The sequence below is a fragment of the Hippopotamus amphibius genome, chromosome 3, assembly GCF_030028045.1.
Source record: "Hippopotamus amphibius kiboko isolate mHipAmp2 chromosome 3, mHipAmp2.hap2, whole genome shotgun sequence".
Classification (NCBI taxonomy): Eukaryota; Metazoa; Chordata; class Mammalia; order Artiodactyla; family Hippopotamidae; genus Hippopotamus; species Hippopotamus amphibius.
Window position 1 is genome coordinate 38,717,819 of NC_080188.1, and position 14,509 is coordinate 38,732,327.

General features: G+C 32.0%; 1 protein-coding gene across 5 annotated transcripts in view; it reads right to left on the bottom strand.

Moving 5' to 3' along the window:
* Nucleotides 1-4,658: 4,658 nt before the first annotated feature.
* Nucleotides 4,659-14,509, bottom strand: part of EPHA5 (EPH receptor A5) — a 320,729-nt gene continuing 310,878 nt past the window's right edge. For all 5 annotated transcript variants that reach the window (XM_057728863.1, XM_057728861.1, XM_057728862.1 and 2 more), the window contains 2 exons: nucleotides 12,552-12,707; nucleotides 4,659-4,764 (listed from right to left, as the gene is read on the bottom strand). In XM_057728863.1, the coding sequence (XP_057584846.1) occupies nucleotides 4,659-4,764; nucleotides 12,552-12,707 (262 nt within the window). The remainder of the gene's footprint in view (nucleotides 4,765-12,551; nucleotides 12,708-14,509) is intronic.

A 14,509-nucleotide genomic window follows, 5' to 3' on the forward strand; every position in this document is an offset into this window, starting at 1 on the left:
AAAGATTCATGAATATGTCTTTGAAGAAAATGAATGCTGATTGCATTTTAAATATTTAGCATAAGAAATTCCAACATGTTTCTTAGGAGGAACTGAAATCATTATAAAAAAAACTGTAAGTTTAAAGTCTTTTGGGGGAGGGTTAAGCATGACAATTGGAATTAACTGTATTCAAATGTTTTTTTTATTTTATGAAAAAATATAAAATTTCATATCTTACACTACAAAAACATGTACACAAACCAAATGCACAGAGCTTCAAACGGGGAAAAAATACAGAAATGCAAATTTTTCCTTGAATTAAAGCTGAGGCAGGGACTTGAGATATCCCAAAGCCTAACACAGAATAAAATAACGCTTTAGAGCTGCTTCTGAGCTGCCTGAAACTAAAACATTCTAATAAACATATTAACAAATGACTGAGTCTAAGTTTTCTTCTCAGACTATTATAAATGAAATTTACACACTTTTAAATAATTAATTGTAAAACTATTAGCATCTAAAGATGCACAAACATGTTGACCACTGAAACTTCTACTGTTAAGATAGCCCAGCCTGAATAAGCCTGACATATTTTTCCACCTTCAATTTTTTTTCATGTACGTTTAGAAGAAACAACATTTGATTCTGATTATTATAGACTCTTTTTTTTAAAAAAAGAATTAGCGTCTTCTCCTAAGCGATAATTATGTGGTCATTCTGAACAAGAACATTCAATCATTTATGTGTAAAAGACTTTTTCATAAATCAACAAGAAATGAAAAGAAAGTTTTAAACTATTTCTTCTTTGATACATTACTATATAATTAACAGCAAAATAGAGAAAAATATTCAATGTAACCAGCTGTGCTACAGAGTTGAAAAAATGATGACTTATTCTAGTTATTAATTTCAGATAAAACTAGCACTTTGTTTATCCACCACCATCATCATCATCTTATTGTACCTACTTTTTATTTATTTTGAGGTTAAACATCTGGCAGGACATAAGCAAAGACAGTTTACTATCATACTTAGCTTTCCTTTTTCTTATTTTTAAAGGACAAAATGAGGAAAGGATCTTATTCTACTATGCAACATCATACATCTAGTAAATTTCTAACATCTGACTCAAATTGCATTCGCCATCCAATGCACAATTACAGCCAAAAAATGTCCCCCACAGGTAAATATCTCTGCTTGTGCTTCTGAGAGCCCACTTTAAAATGGGAGAAAGAATGATGTTAAAAAAAAAAATCTTTAACTTTCATATGGGGATTAAATAGCAGACATGCAAACACATTAAGTGCTTAACTGATATTAATTTTCCATTTTAAACTTGAGATAGGAAATTATTTCTTCACCATTGTGCACTGGTTAAAACTCTTACAAACTGAGTTAAAGATGTTCTGTATTGTTTTGGCAACTCTGAAACTAATAATGCTGACCACACTTGAGCTTAGATAGACTATTGGAATATAATTTTTATAGTAATCCTACAACTTTAGAACACTGACTTGGTGATTAAAATACAAGAAATAAAAGACCATGCACATTAATTTTTTTTAAATGGGAAAATCAAAATTTTTACATTTTTACATACAATTCATACATTTCAACAGCCAAGAAGAATAACCAATAATATGTCATTTTTACATGTGAGCAAATGGCAAGATTAGAAACCAAATTATGATTGATAAAAGTAGAATTAAGTGACTTCAACAGATATCAGTAAGTTGAAAATTACTCCCTGCTTGTACCTCGTTTTCAAAGTTAAATGCTGAGAAAGACTTAATGCTCTAAAGGTATTGCTACTGATGGTTAAAATAAAATTATGTTTAATTTGACAAATCTATCTTATGTACTAAAATCACTGAATCTATATTTTAATTTTGGTTGTCTGGTGGATGATAATATGAACCAAAAGGGTAAGAAATCACACAATCAAGATTTGTCAAACCTTGCCCTGGGTTACTGCCTCACTGCATTTCACAAAAGCTGCCTCTCTCCTTGTTCCACTTCTCACATTTATAGATGAGATTGGCACTTCCCAATTGGTGACATATCCAGTGGTGAGCAAATATTTTAGAAAGGAATTCTTTCTTCTATTTTGGGGGTGGGGGAGTACACCTTCTAAAATTATATTGACATTCCTTAGAAAAATCTCAACCGAAGTGAGATATGGATGAAAGCTATGTGTCTATTTAATTTTCATCTCAATTTACTTTCCAAAATATACATCAAGTTTGCAAAAGAAGCAAATAAATTTGAACAGAAGTAATTTATGATGTTCTTTTGTGAAAAAGAAAAAAATCTGCACTGTAACTTCAAATTCCAATCACTTAGGTATACTCCATCCTGACCTCCCAATCATCTTTGATCACATGAAGCTGGAAAACAACATATTCGATATATTTATTATGTATAAGTAACTGTGGCTAGTCCATAAGCTCTAAAATTTATGGTAGTTTCTCTTTTAAATCGATAAATTTATTCTTACTTTGAAGTTTCTCAATTGTTACTTTATCACTTAGATTTGTTGGTTTTACAAAATTCAATAAATGCAACACAATCTCCAATTATTTTGTACAAAAGTAATTAGTTTAGTTACTTTTTTGTTTCCTGAAATGAATAAATGCATCTTTCATAATGGTGATGCCTGATTACTTGTGATTTTACCAAGACAAAGTTTAATCCATCTCTCTCTATTTTCTCTGGAAATTTCACTTATAGAGTATACTTAAGCACAGTTTGCATGGACCTATGGTACAGTACAGACCCAGTAAAGAATTATAACTCTAATTGGACAGGACTCAATACATCATTTGAAGTTGCTTAAAACTTCCCCTTTTTCCCTATATTCTTTAGCAAAGAGCTACTTAAGTAAAAGGTGGGCAGGGTAGAAAGAAGTTACTTCCCAAAAGTTTATTCTTGTATATGCTAACATTTGAATGAAACAGGTGCTTGGGAAAGAGAAAGGGAGTACCAATGATATGCAGGTATATTCCCTATAGATGTCACTAATCCAGGATACTCCAATATACTACTGCCATTGACAATCAGAAGTAAGGTGTATTTTGTTTAAATGTTGTGCTCCTTGAACAATTACATGTCAGTCTATGATTTATAAAGCATAATAATACAAAAAACTTGGTTATTTCACCAAGGAGCTCAGTTTTGTTTGTTATAAGCGGTTCAAATGCTAGTCTTCACCAAGTGTGGTATATAGAATGTACAGAGGACATCTTTTATATTTCTTAATAAGGGCAATTAAATAACACTTTAGGTTGGCTTATGAAAATAAATTCATCTGTGTAACTGAATACAAGATGAAATTACCAAATGAATAAACTGCCATCAACGCATAAAACTGGTCAAGTCTTGCCATAGAGAAAATTCTAAAGAGAAAAAAATATATATGTATTTGTCATCATTCCATTGCTGCTTTAGTATCAAAATTTCTTAGAGCTGAGCCACAAGGGAAATGGTTACAAAGGATTAACACTTAGGGGTAATGCTTGGTGCTATGTGCTGGATTTAACAACATTAACAGAAGTCTGCACAGTTAAATCCTTCTACATCCTGCTGAAAATGTGCCCTTCGGTGTCAACTTTGCTTGACAAGATATTTTCTGGGACTCAGAAAGGTGAAATTTCTTACAGGGATGCAAGATTAATGGCTAGAAGAACTGCATTGTCACAGATATCACAAAGTGTTTTTTAAACGCCAAAGGGCATTTAGTCTTATAGATGTTTCCTGTTGGTGAATAAAGAGATTTAGTAGCTTTTGGATACATGAGAGGAAAAAAGATACAAGCTTGTGTTAAATTTTGTTTTACTGCTTCTGTATTTCTCCTATTCCTGTCACACTCTGGAACACTTGTTCCTGAATGTTGCTAAAATTAAAACACTATTAACAATGCAAGCAGAATGGTAATATACACATGTGCAAGCCACACACAGAAAGCTCCAACTTAAATTGATTCCTGGGTATATAGCAAATTATACAGTATATACACATTTATTACCTAGTAATTTCTAGAAGAGCAACTAAAAGTAAATTTTATAACACAGAAAAATAAATATACACCCTGTATTGTACTTGTCCTTGATCAAGCAACATGTTTATACACTAGTTTCTATAACTTAACGCTGTGTAACAGCATTTAAAATTACAAAAGAAGATATCTATTTAGAAATTATCTAACCATATTGCTCTTCAATACACTTATGTAGACAATTAAGACTTGAAGTAAACTTCAATAAATTGCAGCTTTTGTTAGCCCCCAAACGGCTATAAAACTTTTCCTTTCAAGTAGAGTCGTGGAAGTTTTGAAAGGGGCTGCCTTCATTCAGTCTATAAAGGTGCTATATATAGTTATATATTTCATGTATAAAATTTTGTAGAAGTAGTGAGAAGAATTTTGTTGTTGTAATATAAGAGAACGTTAACCTCATGTTCTTATTCCATGCAGGTTTTATTTGCTTGGAGATATTGAGAGGAAGATAAAGAGATTTTAGTAAAACACTGATCACAAATTCTGTGGCTGAAACAAATGCTCTCTTAAGGTTTAGAAATCACTGAGTTTTCCCTTTTCCCCCTTTTTTGTTAAAATAAATCTCAGGGCTTGTTTACAAAGTGCAGAATCATTCCCTTGATGAAGTGACAATAAACTGAAGTTACAATGGCACCATCCCGTTGACCAGCTGCACCTTCATTTCTTGAAGGCTGTTCATAATCTTCTTCTGGTGACCAACAAGAGTCACTCCAAGCCGTCGCAAATCCCTGCATGAAGAAAGCACACATTGGATGTATGTATTGATTCAATTTGTAGCACACCTCAATATTTCACGCTGGCAAAGAGGCAAATGTTTTGCAGAAACTAATTAGATTACAGTCCCAATTTAGACATACAGGGTCCAATTTTCAAAAGGAGGCTCTAAAATTGTACCCGAAAATCTGTTTGCAGTCAAAGAAACATTTAAAACAAGGAGTGCTATATATTTGCCCCCCTTTTTGGACATGATTATTTTGGTGGCACAGAGCAATGATAAAACCTATTTGTACATGCTTACCAATAAATATTTAAATTAAAGGGTACAATTTCATTGAATGGTTTTGAAAATGTGGACCTACAATATGAACAAGCACTTTTTTTTTTTGCTAAAAGAAGTACGCATAAAATATACTTTAAAAAATATCATAGCTAAGCAGTTGAAGACCAAACTTTTCAAATGACTCAGCACAATTATTTTATATAATGGATATCTTTATGGGATAATCATCACTACATTGCTCTTATAACACTTACAAATATTTTATTTTTCACTTGGAACCCAGAGTAGCAGAGCTTTCTTCCTTTATCAAATACATCTATGTTCTATTGGCATTTAGAGCATTCTGAAGATTACACGCTATCAAGAGGTGTTTTCAACCAAGATGCTTTCATATTGTTTCTTTTAAACAAGCGTATTATTCAAAGGGAAATTACAAATGTTTAGATTCCTGAACTACTAGCATATTACAGAGCTCAAGACCAGTCCTCATGGTTTTTAAATGTGAATTCATAGGATATTCAGGAATTCTATTTTCACAAAATATGCATCTGGCAAATATAATAATTCAGGTATGTTTGGCAAATAATAACATTAATTATAAAAAATGAGCATTAACGGTTCAAGATTTTTAAATGACAAGGGATGCTTGCTATGTTAGATTTAATTATTCTAACACATTGTGCTAAAAGTAGAATATTTTTGCATTCAGTAAGTGTATCTAATTTTGGATTGTCTTAGAATTCTTTAGAATTAGATACAATGACACTAGAATTATTATATGTAAAACTGGATAATTTTGGAAGCTCAAAGAAATCTCAATTATTAGAGGATAGAAATTGAATAAATGGGTACTTAAGCTCCATGTGTATTAGTACTGGAAATAATTAATAATAATATCTTGTGTCTTTTTCTGTTTATGTTTTCTTGATTACTTATGAGAGTTTTAGCAAATTGCAAATAGCTAAAAAAAAAAGCAATGATACTTATGGTGGAAACATATTTCCTAGAATGTAAATATTAAACATTAAATTTAGAAATTACTATAGCTATGGGACACAACAGTACAAAATAAAAATAATAATAATGAGGTACAGAAGACAATCATCAACAAAACTTAAAAACCAGTAAAATTTCAGGTTGAAATAAAATCACTATTGTTGGTTATGAATAGCCTATAAAATAGCTAATTACAGACTAACACAGGAATAAAAGAGACAGGTTTAATCTTGTCTCTTTCTCAACTAAATCAGAGTTTCTGAGCCTTGTTCCTGTTAACATTACAGGCTAGATAATTCTTCATTGTAGGGGCTACCTGTACTTTGTAGGACTTGTAGTAGCATCCCTGACCTCTTCCCACTAAATACCAGAAGCGCTGAATAGCCACTGGCTCTTTATTATGACAAGGAAAAATTCCTCCAGACATTGCAAAATGTCTCCTGAGTGGAAAAATCTCCCCTGGTTAAGAACCATGGCAATTAAAAAAAAAAAAAGTGACATTTAAGATGTCTTCTTCCTATCTGCTAGGAAAATATATAAGCAAAATGATATAGATTTTTGTTAATGTCCTTTTATGGATGAGGAAACAAGGTCTTAGGGAATTTAAATTGCTTGGCTAGATAACACAGCCAGTTCTAGCACAGCCGGGACTAAAACCAGGAATCTAACACCAAAGTCTATACTCTTAATTTCTCATTTCTCTGAGATATAATTTTGAGCAAAGAACTTTAAATTACATGCAATTATTTATTCATCTCTAAAATGAGAATTCTGTGTATATGATATCAAATACCAAAATTCTAAAAGAAAGATGATATCTAATGAAAGAAACCAGACACATACTTCTTTGACAGAAGCCATGGTAATACAATCCATACTTCATGGCAACTACAGTTATGGGCTAACTAATACTCTCATGATTCCATGTGTAACTTATGCATCATGAATTGCGAAGACAGGAGAATTCATGGGTGCTCACTACCAAACTTTGGACGTAAGTCGGGAGAAATAAAATTCCTTAACCTGAAAGCAACCCATCTCCACTAGAGAATGTAAATAATTAGTACTTGAAATAAAGTTTAAAACATATGTTTTATTATCTGCTTTATAGACATACTGGTGATTCTGACAAATTGAGATTTGAAAGTACTGATTTAATATATACATATTTAAACTGCAATATTCATATGGCCAACCCAATTATTAGGAATGAGTTTTTGAAAATAGCTATTATTGTTTATTCTGAAAGACCTGAAAAAATTTTACAAGTTTTTCTGCTCACACAGGATGGACTTTGCATATACAATACCAAAACCTTAACCTGAAGTGTGTGTGTATTGGGGGGTGGGGGGCAGTGCATGGGTGTGTGTGTGTATGTATTCCATATGCCAACTCTTGGTTGTTTTGTCTAACTTTTATTAAATCACTAGTTTGACTTATTTTTGTTTCCACTGTTTAACCTGTTATTATATGATATGTAGATATAATTTCATTCTCTGCAAATAACCACAAGAAAGACTCTGGTTCAGTGCTTTGGGAATTTAAATTTTTTGTGAGATGTATATCGTGCTAAAGAATGAATGTTTTAAGGAATTGTATTTGATTAAAACGGTTATAGAGTTTGTGTTTATAGGCAAACAAAAACTGTCCTAACATTTCATATATCTAGATTTTAAATTAAATCTGTTTAAATTTTCCCAAGCATAAAATTTTATTTAGGGTCATCTAATGGTCTGATTATCCCTTAAGATTCATATGGAGGGTCAGACCAATGAAATTCTCTCTCTCCGTCTCCCTCTCTCTTCCTCCATCTTACCTCCCACCTCTACCCCTCTTTCCATGGGATAAGTGGAATTATGAAAACATAGCATTTTTTACGTACTACCATAGATTGTGTGTCTTTAATGGAATGCTGTTGTTTTTAAAATCTGACCTGTCATTTCAAAAGCTGTCCAATTAATATGCAGAGATTTAGAAAGAAGCATGATTATAATGCATGCAATACACATTTACCTTTATACAATGTGATTTTCAGTGAAAAGGTGGGGAGAAAGGAGATTATTTATGCAATTAAACTTGTTCTCATCAGCAAAGTAGTTTCTTTAAAAATTCCATTTAATATTTTTCTAATAAAACTACAAATGAGAATTAAAAAGGAATTAGAAAAATGTTTCTAATAAAGGTTAAATAACTTTATTCCAATATTGGTAAGTACAATATTTTCTTTCATGAATTTTTTTCTCACACTTTTGTGATTTCCAACATTTCCATGTTACTCCTTAAAGTACATATTAGATGGTCAATTTAACAATAATAATGTGAGAGAAATCTGATAAAAATTGAAGTATTTTACAGTTCATGATGAAGGTGCTGCTCTATTTACAATGATTTTGGGAAAAAAACTTGAAAATGGTTTAAGATGTGTTATTTTACTCATTTCATTTTTCTATATAGGAATTTTTGTAGCAAGGCAAAAAAATTGTCTCCCCTTTACAAATATTACACTAATTTTATCATGACCACGTGTAATCTTAAGTAATACCCCAAGCCAATTCTAATGATGATAAACTATATTTCAGCATAGGCTTATGAATCTAAACATGATGAGAATAGTATTGTTACAGAAAAAATGGTCTGGATTTTGTCAACAAAGCATGATTTGTTTCAGAAAAGCTGCAAATATAATCAATTGCCATTGTTGTGATGACATTCCAATCTTTTTTTCAAATGTTATTCCATAATATTAAATAATGGAAAACTGATATTATGGTGCTAAAATGGCAGAATGAAAAGTAGAGAATAACAAGAGGTGTTTAGTTGATGTTGGAGCCAACTCTTGATTATTTAGGATGTAGTTCATCCACTTGTGGAGGAAACATTCCCTTACATTCTTCTCCCTTCTGCTTTACACACCTTTTAGCCATATCGTTGTTACTTAGCCCCACCAACACTGGCTGGATAGGAGAAGGGAGAAGAGAGGTTAATGAATACTCACTAAATTTCAGTGTTTATTCTTTCTGTCATAGTTTTATAATGCAGCTGTATGTTTGGACTTTTTTAGTTCACTTAGAAGAATCCTAATAATCATTATATACACCCTGTACAAGATAAGTATATATATATTTGGCAAGAGAGAACTTAATCATGACCGGGTAATGATTTTTTTTTAACGGATGAGACCTTGTGAGAGTTACACTAGACATTTTAGCTTACTTATGTAGAACACAGAGGACAGTAAGTACTCCTATGTGTATTTTAGGTGTATAATAAATTATGCATAATGACTTTATTGATAAGTTGTTTATTTGAATTAGTGTGCACAAATCTTGGCTCTAGATTTGTGACACTTTCATTTTAATATTTTAAGACCTCATTTTAATAAGTGATACTAATAGGAATCTCTTCAGCTTACACACCATTGATATAATATTTAAGTTCATTGGACTTTGCTCATTTTCTGAATAATCAAAAGTTGACAGTACTGGTCTGACAAGAAGTTTAGAAAACAGCTGTAATACTGTCCTTAATTCAAATCTTTGGATTCAATTTGCAACTCACCTCAAGCTCACAATTCCCCCTGTTGACCATAACTCACTGCACTTAAACACCATAGTACAGATTAGGTCATTACTGCTACAACAATTGTTCTAACACGAGTACTATACACAGAACAGCAAAGTCTAGGCACAGAGAACAGCAGATAGAAACATCTAAGGTTGAAAGCCACTTTCGTTGAACATATTTTAACTCTAAAATTTTGAAATATTTCATTTCTATTCCACATCAAGCCATGCATGTATATGCTGGCAAAAACAACAACAACAACAACAAAAAAACCCCAAAACAAAACCTATAAAAAAAAATTAAACCCTTATGAAGGAAATTTTCACCAAAGTATGTGGTTCTGAGAAACTGTAATTTTTTTACTTTTCCTTATTCTAAACCCACTGTGAGAACAAATTTGATGGCAAAATTATAACATATTTTTCTTATGTAAGTATATGGCAGTTTGATCTTTTGGTTTATATTAATTAATTTTAGGGTTTGCTTCTAAGCATTTATTACAGGTATGAATATTTCTTCCAGTTGTCAGTTTCTATTATACTCTGGCAATAATACTGGCACTAATATTTTATTTTATTATAGTATTATACAAGCTATGTGAAATTACTATTTAGATATGGGCAAAAACCATGTATAAGTAAATCATCATCTAAGTATTTAAGAGTTTGTCTTTGTCTTTACTGATATCCCAGTTCCTTTGGCATAGTCCTTAGTAATGACTGACTTTTTCTGGTGAAGGGCAAGCAAAATGCACAGATACTTATTTTCTTATATTCCTGACCAAACAAGTAACTGATTACCCACTCTTTTGTGAGTAATTTAACGTAATATTTTGATATATATGTTCTTACCAATAGGAAAAAAAATATGGTCAAAAACACAATAAACAAGAGGATGTATTTAAAAGGTGTTGGATTCTCCAGTAAATCAGCTTTACTGAAGTTAAGCTTGGCTGGCTCAGCTCCTAGTAAGGAATGTATTATTGTGTTCCCAGGAAACTGAAGCAATTGACACATGGAAACCAACATTCCCTGAACAGGAACATGTTGGTAAGTCTCTTAATTTCACCTTACTCTTGTGGTCAGAGTAAAAAAATTCAAACATAAAATATCTGAAAGGAGGCAATAGGCAACAAGCTATCAAAGTAAGAGAGAGAGAAGAAATTGAGCCAGGTAGAGAAGAATTGACCAGACAAAAATATTGGAAAATAGAATGAGTTGCAGACCATCATAAAATGATAGAAGAAGCTATTTGGGCTTGAAAGAAAACATATGAAATGAGAGAATTTGGAGATAGAAGGGAAAATAAGAAAGTATAGAGAAAGTAATTAAAAGACATAAGAAAAAGTGAAACCCACAATTCTAAAACATTCAACATATTTATAGTATTTGGGGGCCCCAAAGAAAGTAAAACAGAGGTAGTTAATGCAAAAGCCATTATTGGTGATTATAACTATTTTGTGAAGGGAGAAGGAAAAAAAGTAGTGGATATAAATATATACACATATATGTGCTATTTTAATAAAAAAAGAGACATCATTTAATGCAAATGATTTTATTATATATTTACAAGTAATCTGACATTGGGTAGAAGAAATACCTACAGTATCATTTTAATATAAAATGACAAATGACTTTAATAAATTAAAATGACCATTTTTACTGAAAAATTAAATAGCAATCATGTAAAAATAATTTTAAATTATCAGTAAAATTTTCTGTTTACTATTTTAAGTATAGCACAGATGAGTTTTTTGAGTGTCCAAAGAAATAATGGGCAAAGTATATATGTCATCAAGTAGATGGGAATTAGTGGTGATGGTGAGAATGATATCCAATAAATTAAGATAGCCAGCTGAGTGGTGATTTTAGGTTCTTTCAGTTATAGTTATAGAGAAGAGAAATGCTGAGAATGTGACATTAATTGGTGATAAATGATGGTACCCTGTTACCTTTTTTGTGGATGGGCAGTGAATTCAATGAACCAGAGAATGCCAGAATAGAAATGGTGAGAACCAAGCGCTCAGTGTTCATATTATGTAAAGTAATGGAAGAATGTCTGTGGTTTAGTGCTTTAGAAGGTTCTATCATGTTTCAAACCTTACAACAATATTTTAACCTTTGAATTTGTAGGTAATTTGAACTAAGTTATCATTATATTCACAGGTTAAAACATCATTCATGTTAATGTAATCTAGATGTAACCACCATAACAACAGTTAATTTTCACAAATAACAAATATTAGGCTAAAATAATTACACATACAGAGTATATAATAAAATACAAACAACTTACAGCCTTAAAGAATTCAATATTTAACTCTAGTGATTTTTGTTTAATAAGATTTGATAAATTTTATCTTAAACGTGCAAACAGAAAAGGGCACAATTGGTTCCACTGAGATTGTACCAAATAACAAATCAGAGGCAGGATCTAATATATCCTTGGATTGCAAGAATATAAGATGCACCGCTTGGAGAGTAGATGAGTTTCCTGCCTAGGACACTTTGTTTAAGCTGTTGTTACCTGGGTATTCATCAGAGCCAAAATTTGAGTATGTTTTATTGTTATGTTAGGGCTAGCCACACCAATTGTGCTTACAGTTTGTTTTGTTTTGTATTTACATTCATATAACATAGGTATCAATATAAAAACTTTGCCAAGAAAACATCTTTTCCACAACACAAAGTACCAGTATTTTGTCAAGGAGATGTTATTCCAATTATTCAAATACGCAAGTGCTATTTGTTTGAAGTAAAGAAGGAAAGATACTGGCCACAAGTAGCATTAACCATGCAGTTGTTAACAATACAGGCTAAAAATGAAGAGGCTTCTTTTAAAGCTGCCACACATGGACAAAGGTTAACTGATTTCCCTTGACCCCATCCAGATTGGTTTCTGAAAAATTTTTCTCACCCCAGCAATTATGTAAAAATTATCAGAAAAATTACTCACTCCAAGGTCACCTGAGCCACAGCGTCCATTGAACTGTATCCATTTTCCATGAAAATCTCTGTATATCGGCCCATTTTGATTGCTTCTAGCCATTCACCTACTGATCTGTAGGCCCCAGATCCCAGTGAGCCATGTTCTGCCAATAAGGTAGATACTCTAAAACACATGAAAAACAAATATTAAAAATAACATTTTAATTCTTTTGTAACAAACTGTATTGTAATATTAGATCAATGGATCTTTGAGTCTCTAAGTATATTTACAAGTGAAAAATATACAAATCCTAACAAGGAAGAATTCAAAATACAGAACACAAAATCAGTCTATTCAGATTTTTTCCATCCACTGTTAATGATGACTTATATTGGCTCCATAAGTAAATTTTCTCTAATACAAAACATTAGATAAAAATTCCATGTAGTAATTTAGATGTATTTACTTCCTACTGAGGTTTTGTTTGTTAAAATAATATAGAAAATGCTACCAAATAGAGATACGCAGGATAATTTGTGTAAAATCAATTGCTTCCAGACTTTGCTAGAGAAACTCATGCTTACTTAAACTAATTTCCCAGGAGACCAGAAGTTAGTTATCCTTTATCTTATGCTTTTACATATACAGGGGTGCTTGTTAATTCACCTAGGAATAGTGGAACTGGAAAGCAAAATGTATCCCCCAATACATATGAAAATTGAATAGAATTAATCAAACCATGTGATGCTTTTAACTATACTAAATTTATACACTTTGGCCAATAATATATGAGATGATGATGATAAGGAGGAGGAGGAGGATAATGATTTCTGGAAATGTATCCTAAGGAAATAATCAGCAAAAAGGCAAAAAGTACATGTGCACTTTTCCACTACTGAAAGTAAACATCAAAAGCAATTTAAAAGTCCATCAGTGAGCGTTTACTTAAGCGCATTTCAACCGTAAGATGTAAGACAAATGCCTTTCTTTCTACTCATGTTCTCTGTACTTTCTCACATCCCATTTACACTTCAACCTACTTTAGTGTAGTTTCTTCCAAACCAATTTTATAAAAATTGCTCTGGTTAAGGTGAGCAATGACCTTGATTTTGTCAAAATCTGTGAAGATTTTCCAATATGTAAGATGACTGACCTTTCAGAAACATTCAACAATCACCACTACCACCTGCCTCTTGAAATCTTACCTTATCTCAACCTTTTCTGAATCACTATTCTCTCTTTTGTGGCTACCATAACATTGTATGCTTTTCTTCAATCTCTCCTTTGCTTGCTTCTTTGTCTGACTAAAATTTGGAAGTAGCCAGGACATGTCTCTATATCTTGTCTACTCAGGCTATTACTTTAGGCAGTTTTACCCACTTTCATGCTTCAGATAGTATCTATTTTTCTCCAGTGTTCATCTCCTGGCTAAGTCTCTCATATTTTCATATGCTTACTTCATGCCTCCATAGTTCATGGGATTCTCATCCCAACATGTCCAAAGCCACAGTACTCATCTTCTCCACATCTAATTCTTCCTGAAGTGCTCTTCTTTATACTCTGTGATACAGGTCAGCTCCTTCCTTGTTTTCAGCTCCCTCACACCTTAATTCAAGACATCATCATGTCTTACCCGCACAAGCACTCTAGCTCATAGTTACTCTGCTAAATTCTACTCTCACACACCAAAACTAAAGTTTTCTTTTTCAGTGTTTTTATTTTGTTTCATCTCTCTCTCTCCCCCAATAATGTGTTGCTCAGTGTTGTATATTCAGCACCTAGCCCACAGCATGACACAGAGTAGACACATGGATATTTATTGGATGAATAAGTAGATATTTTGTAGTAATACATAGACATTAAACAGTAAAGTCAACGATTTGTTGAAGATAGAATGGAGAATAGAATCTTGAAGTTGGGATTATAGAAGAGTTGCAATTTTTGGTAATTGCAAAGTCTAGAATATGACTATAAAAAAAGAGTCC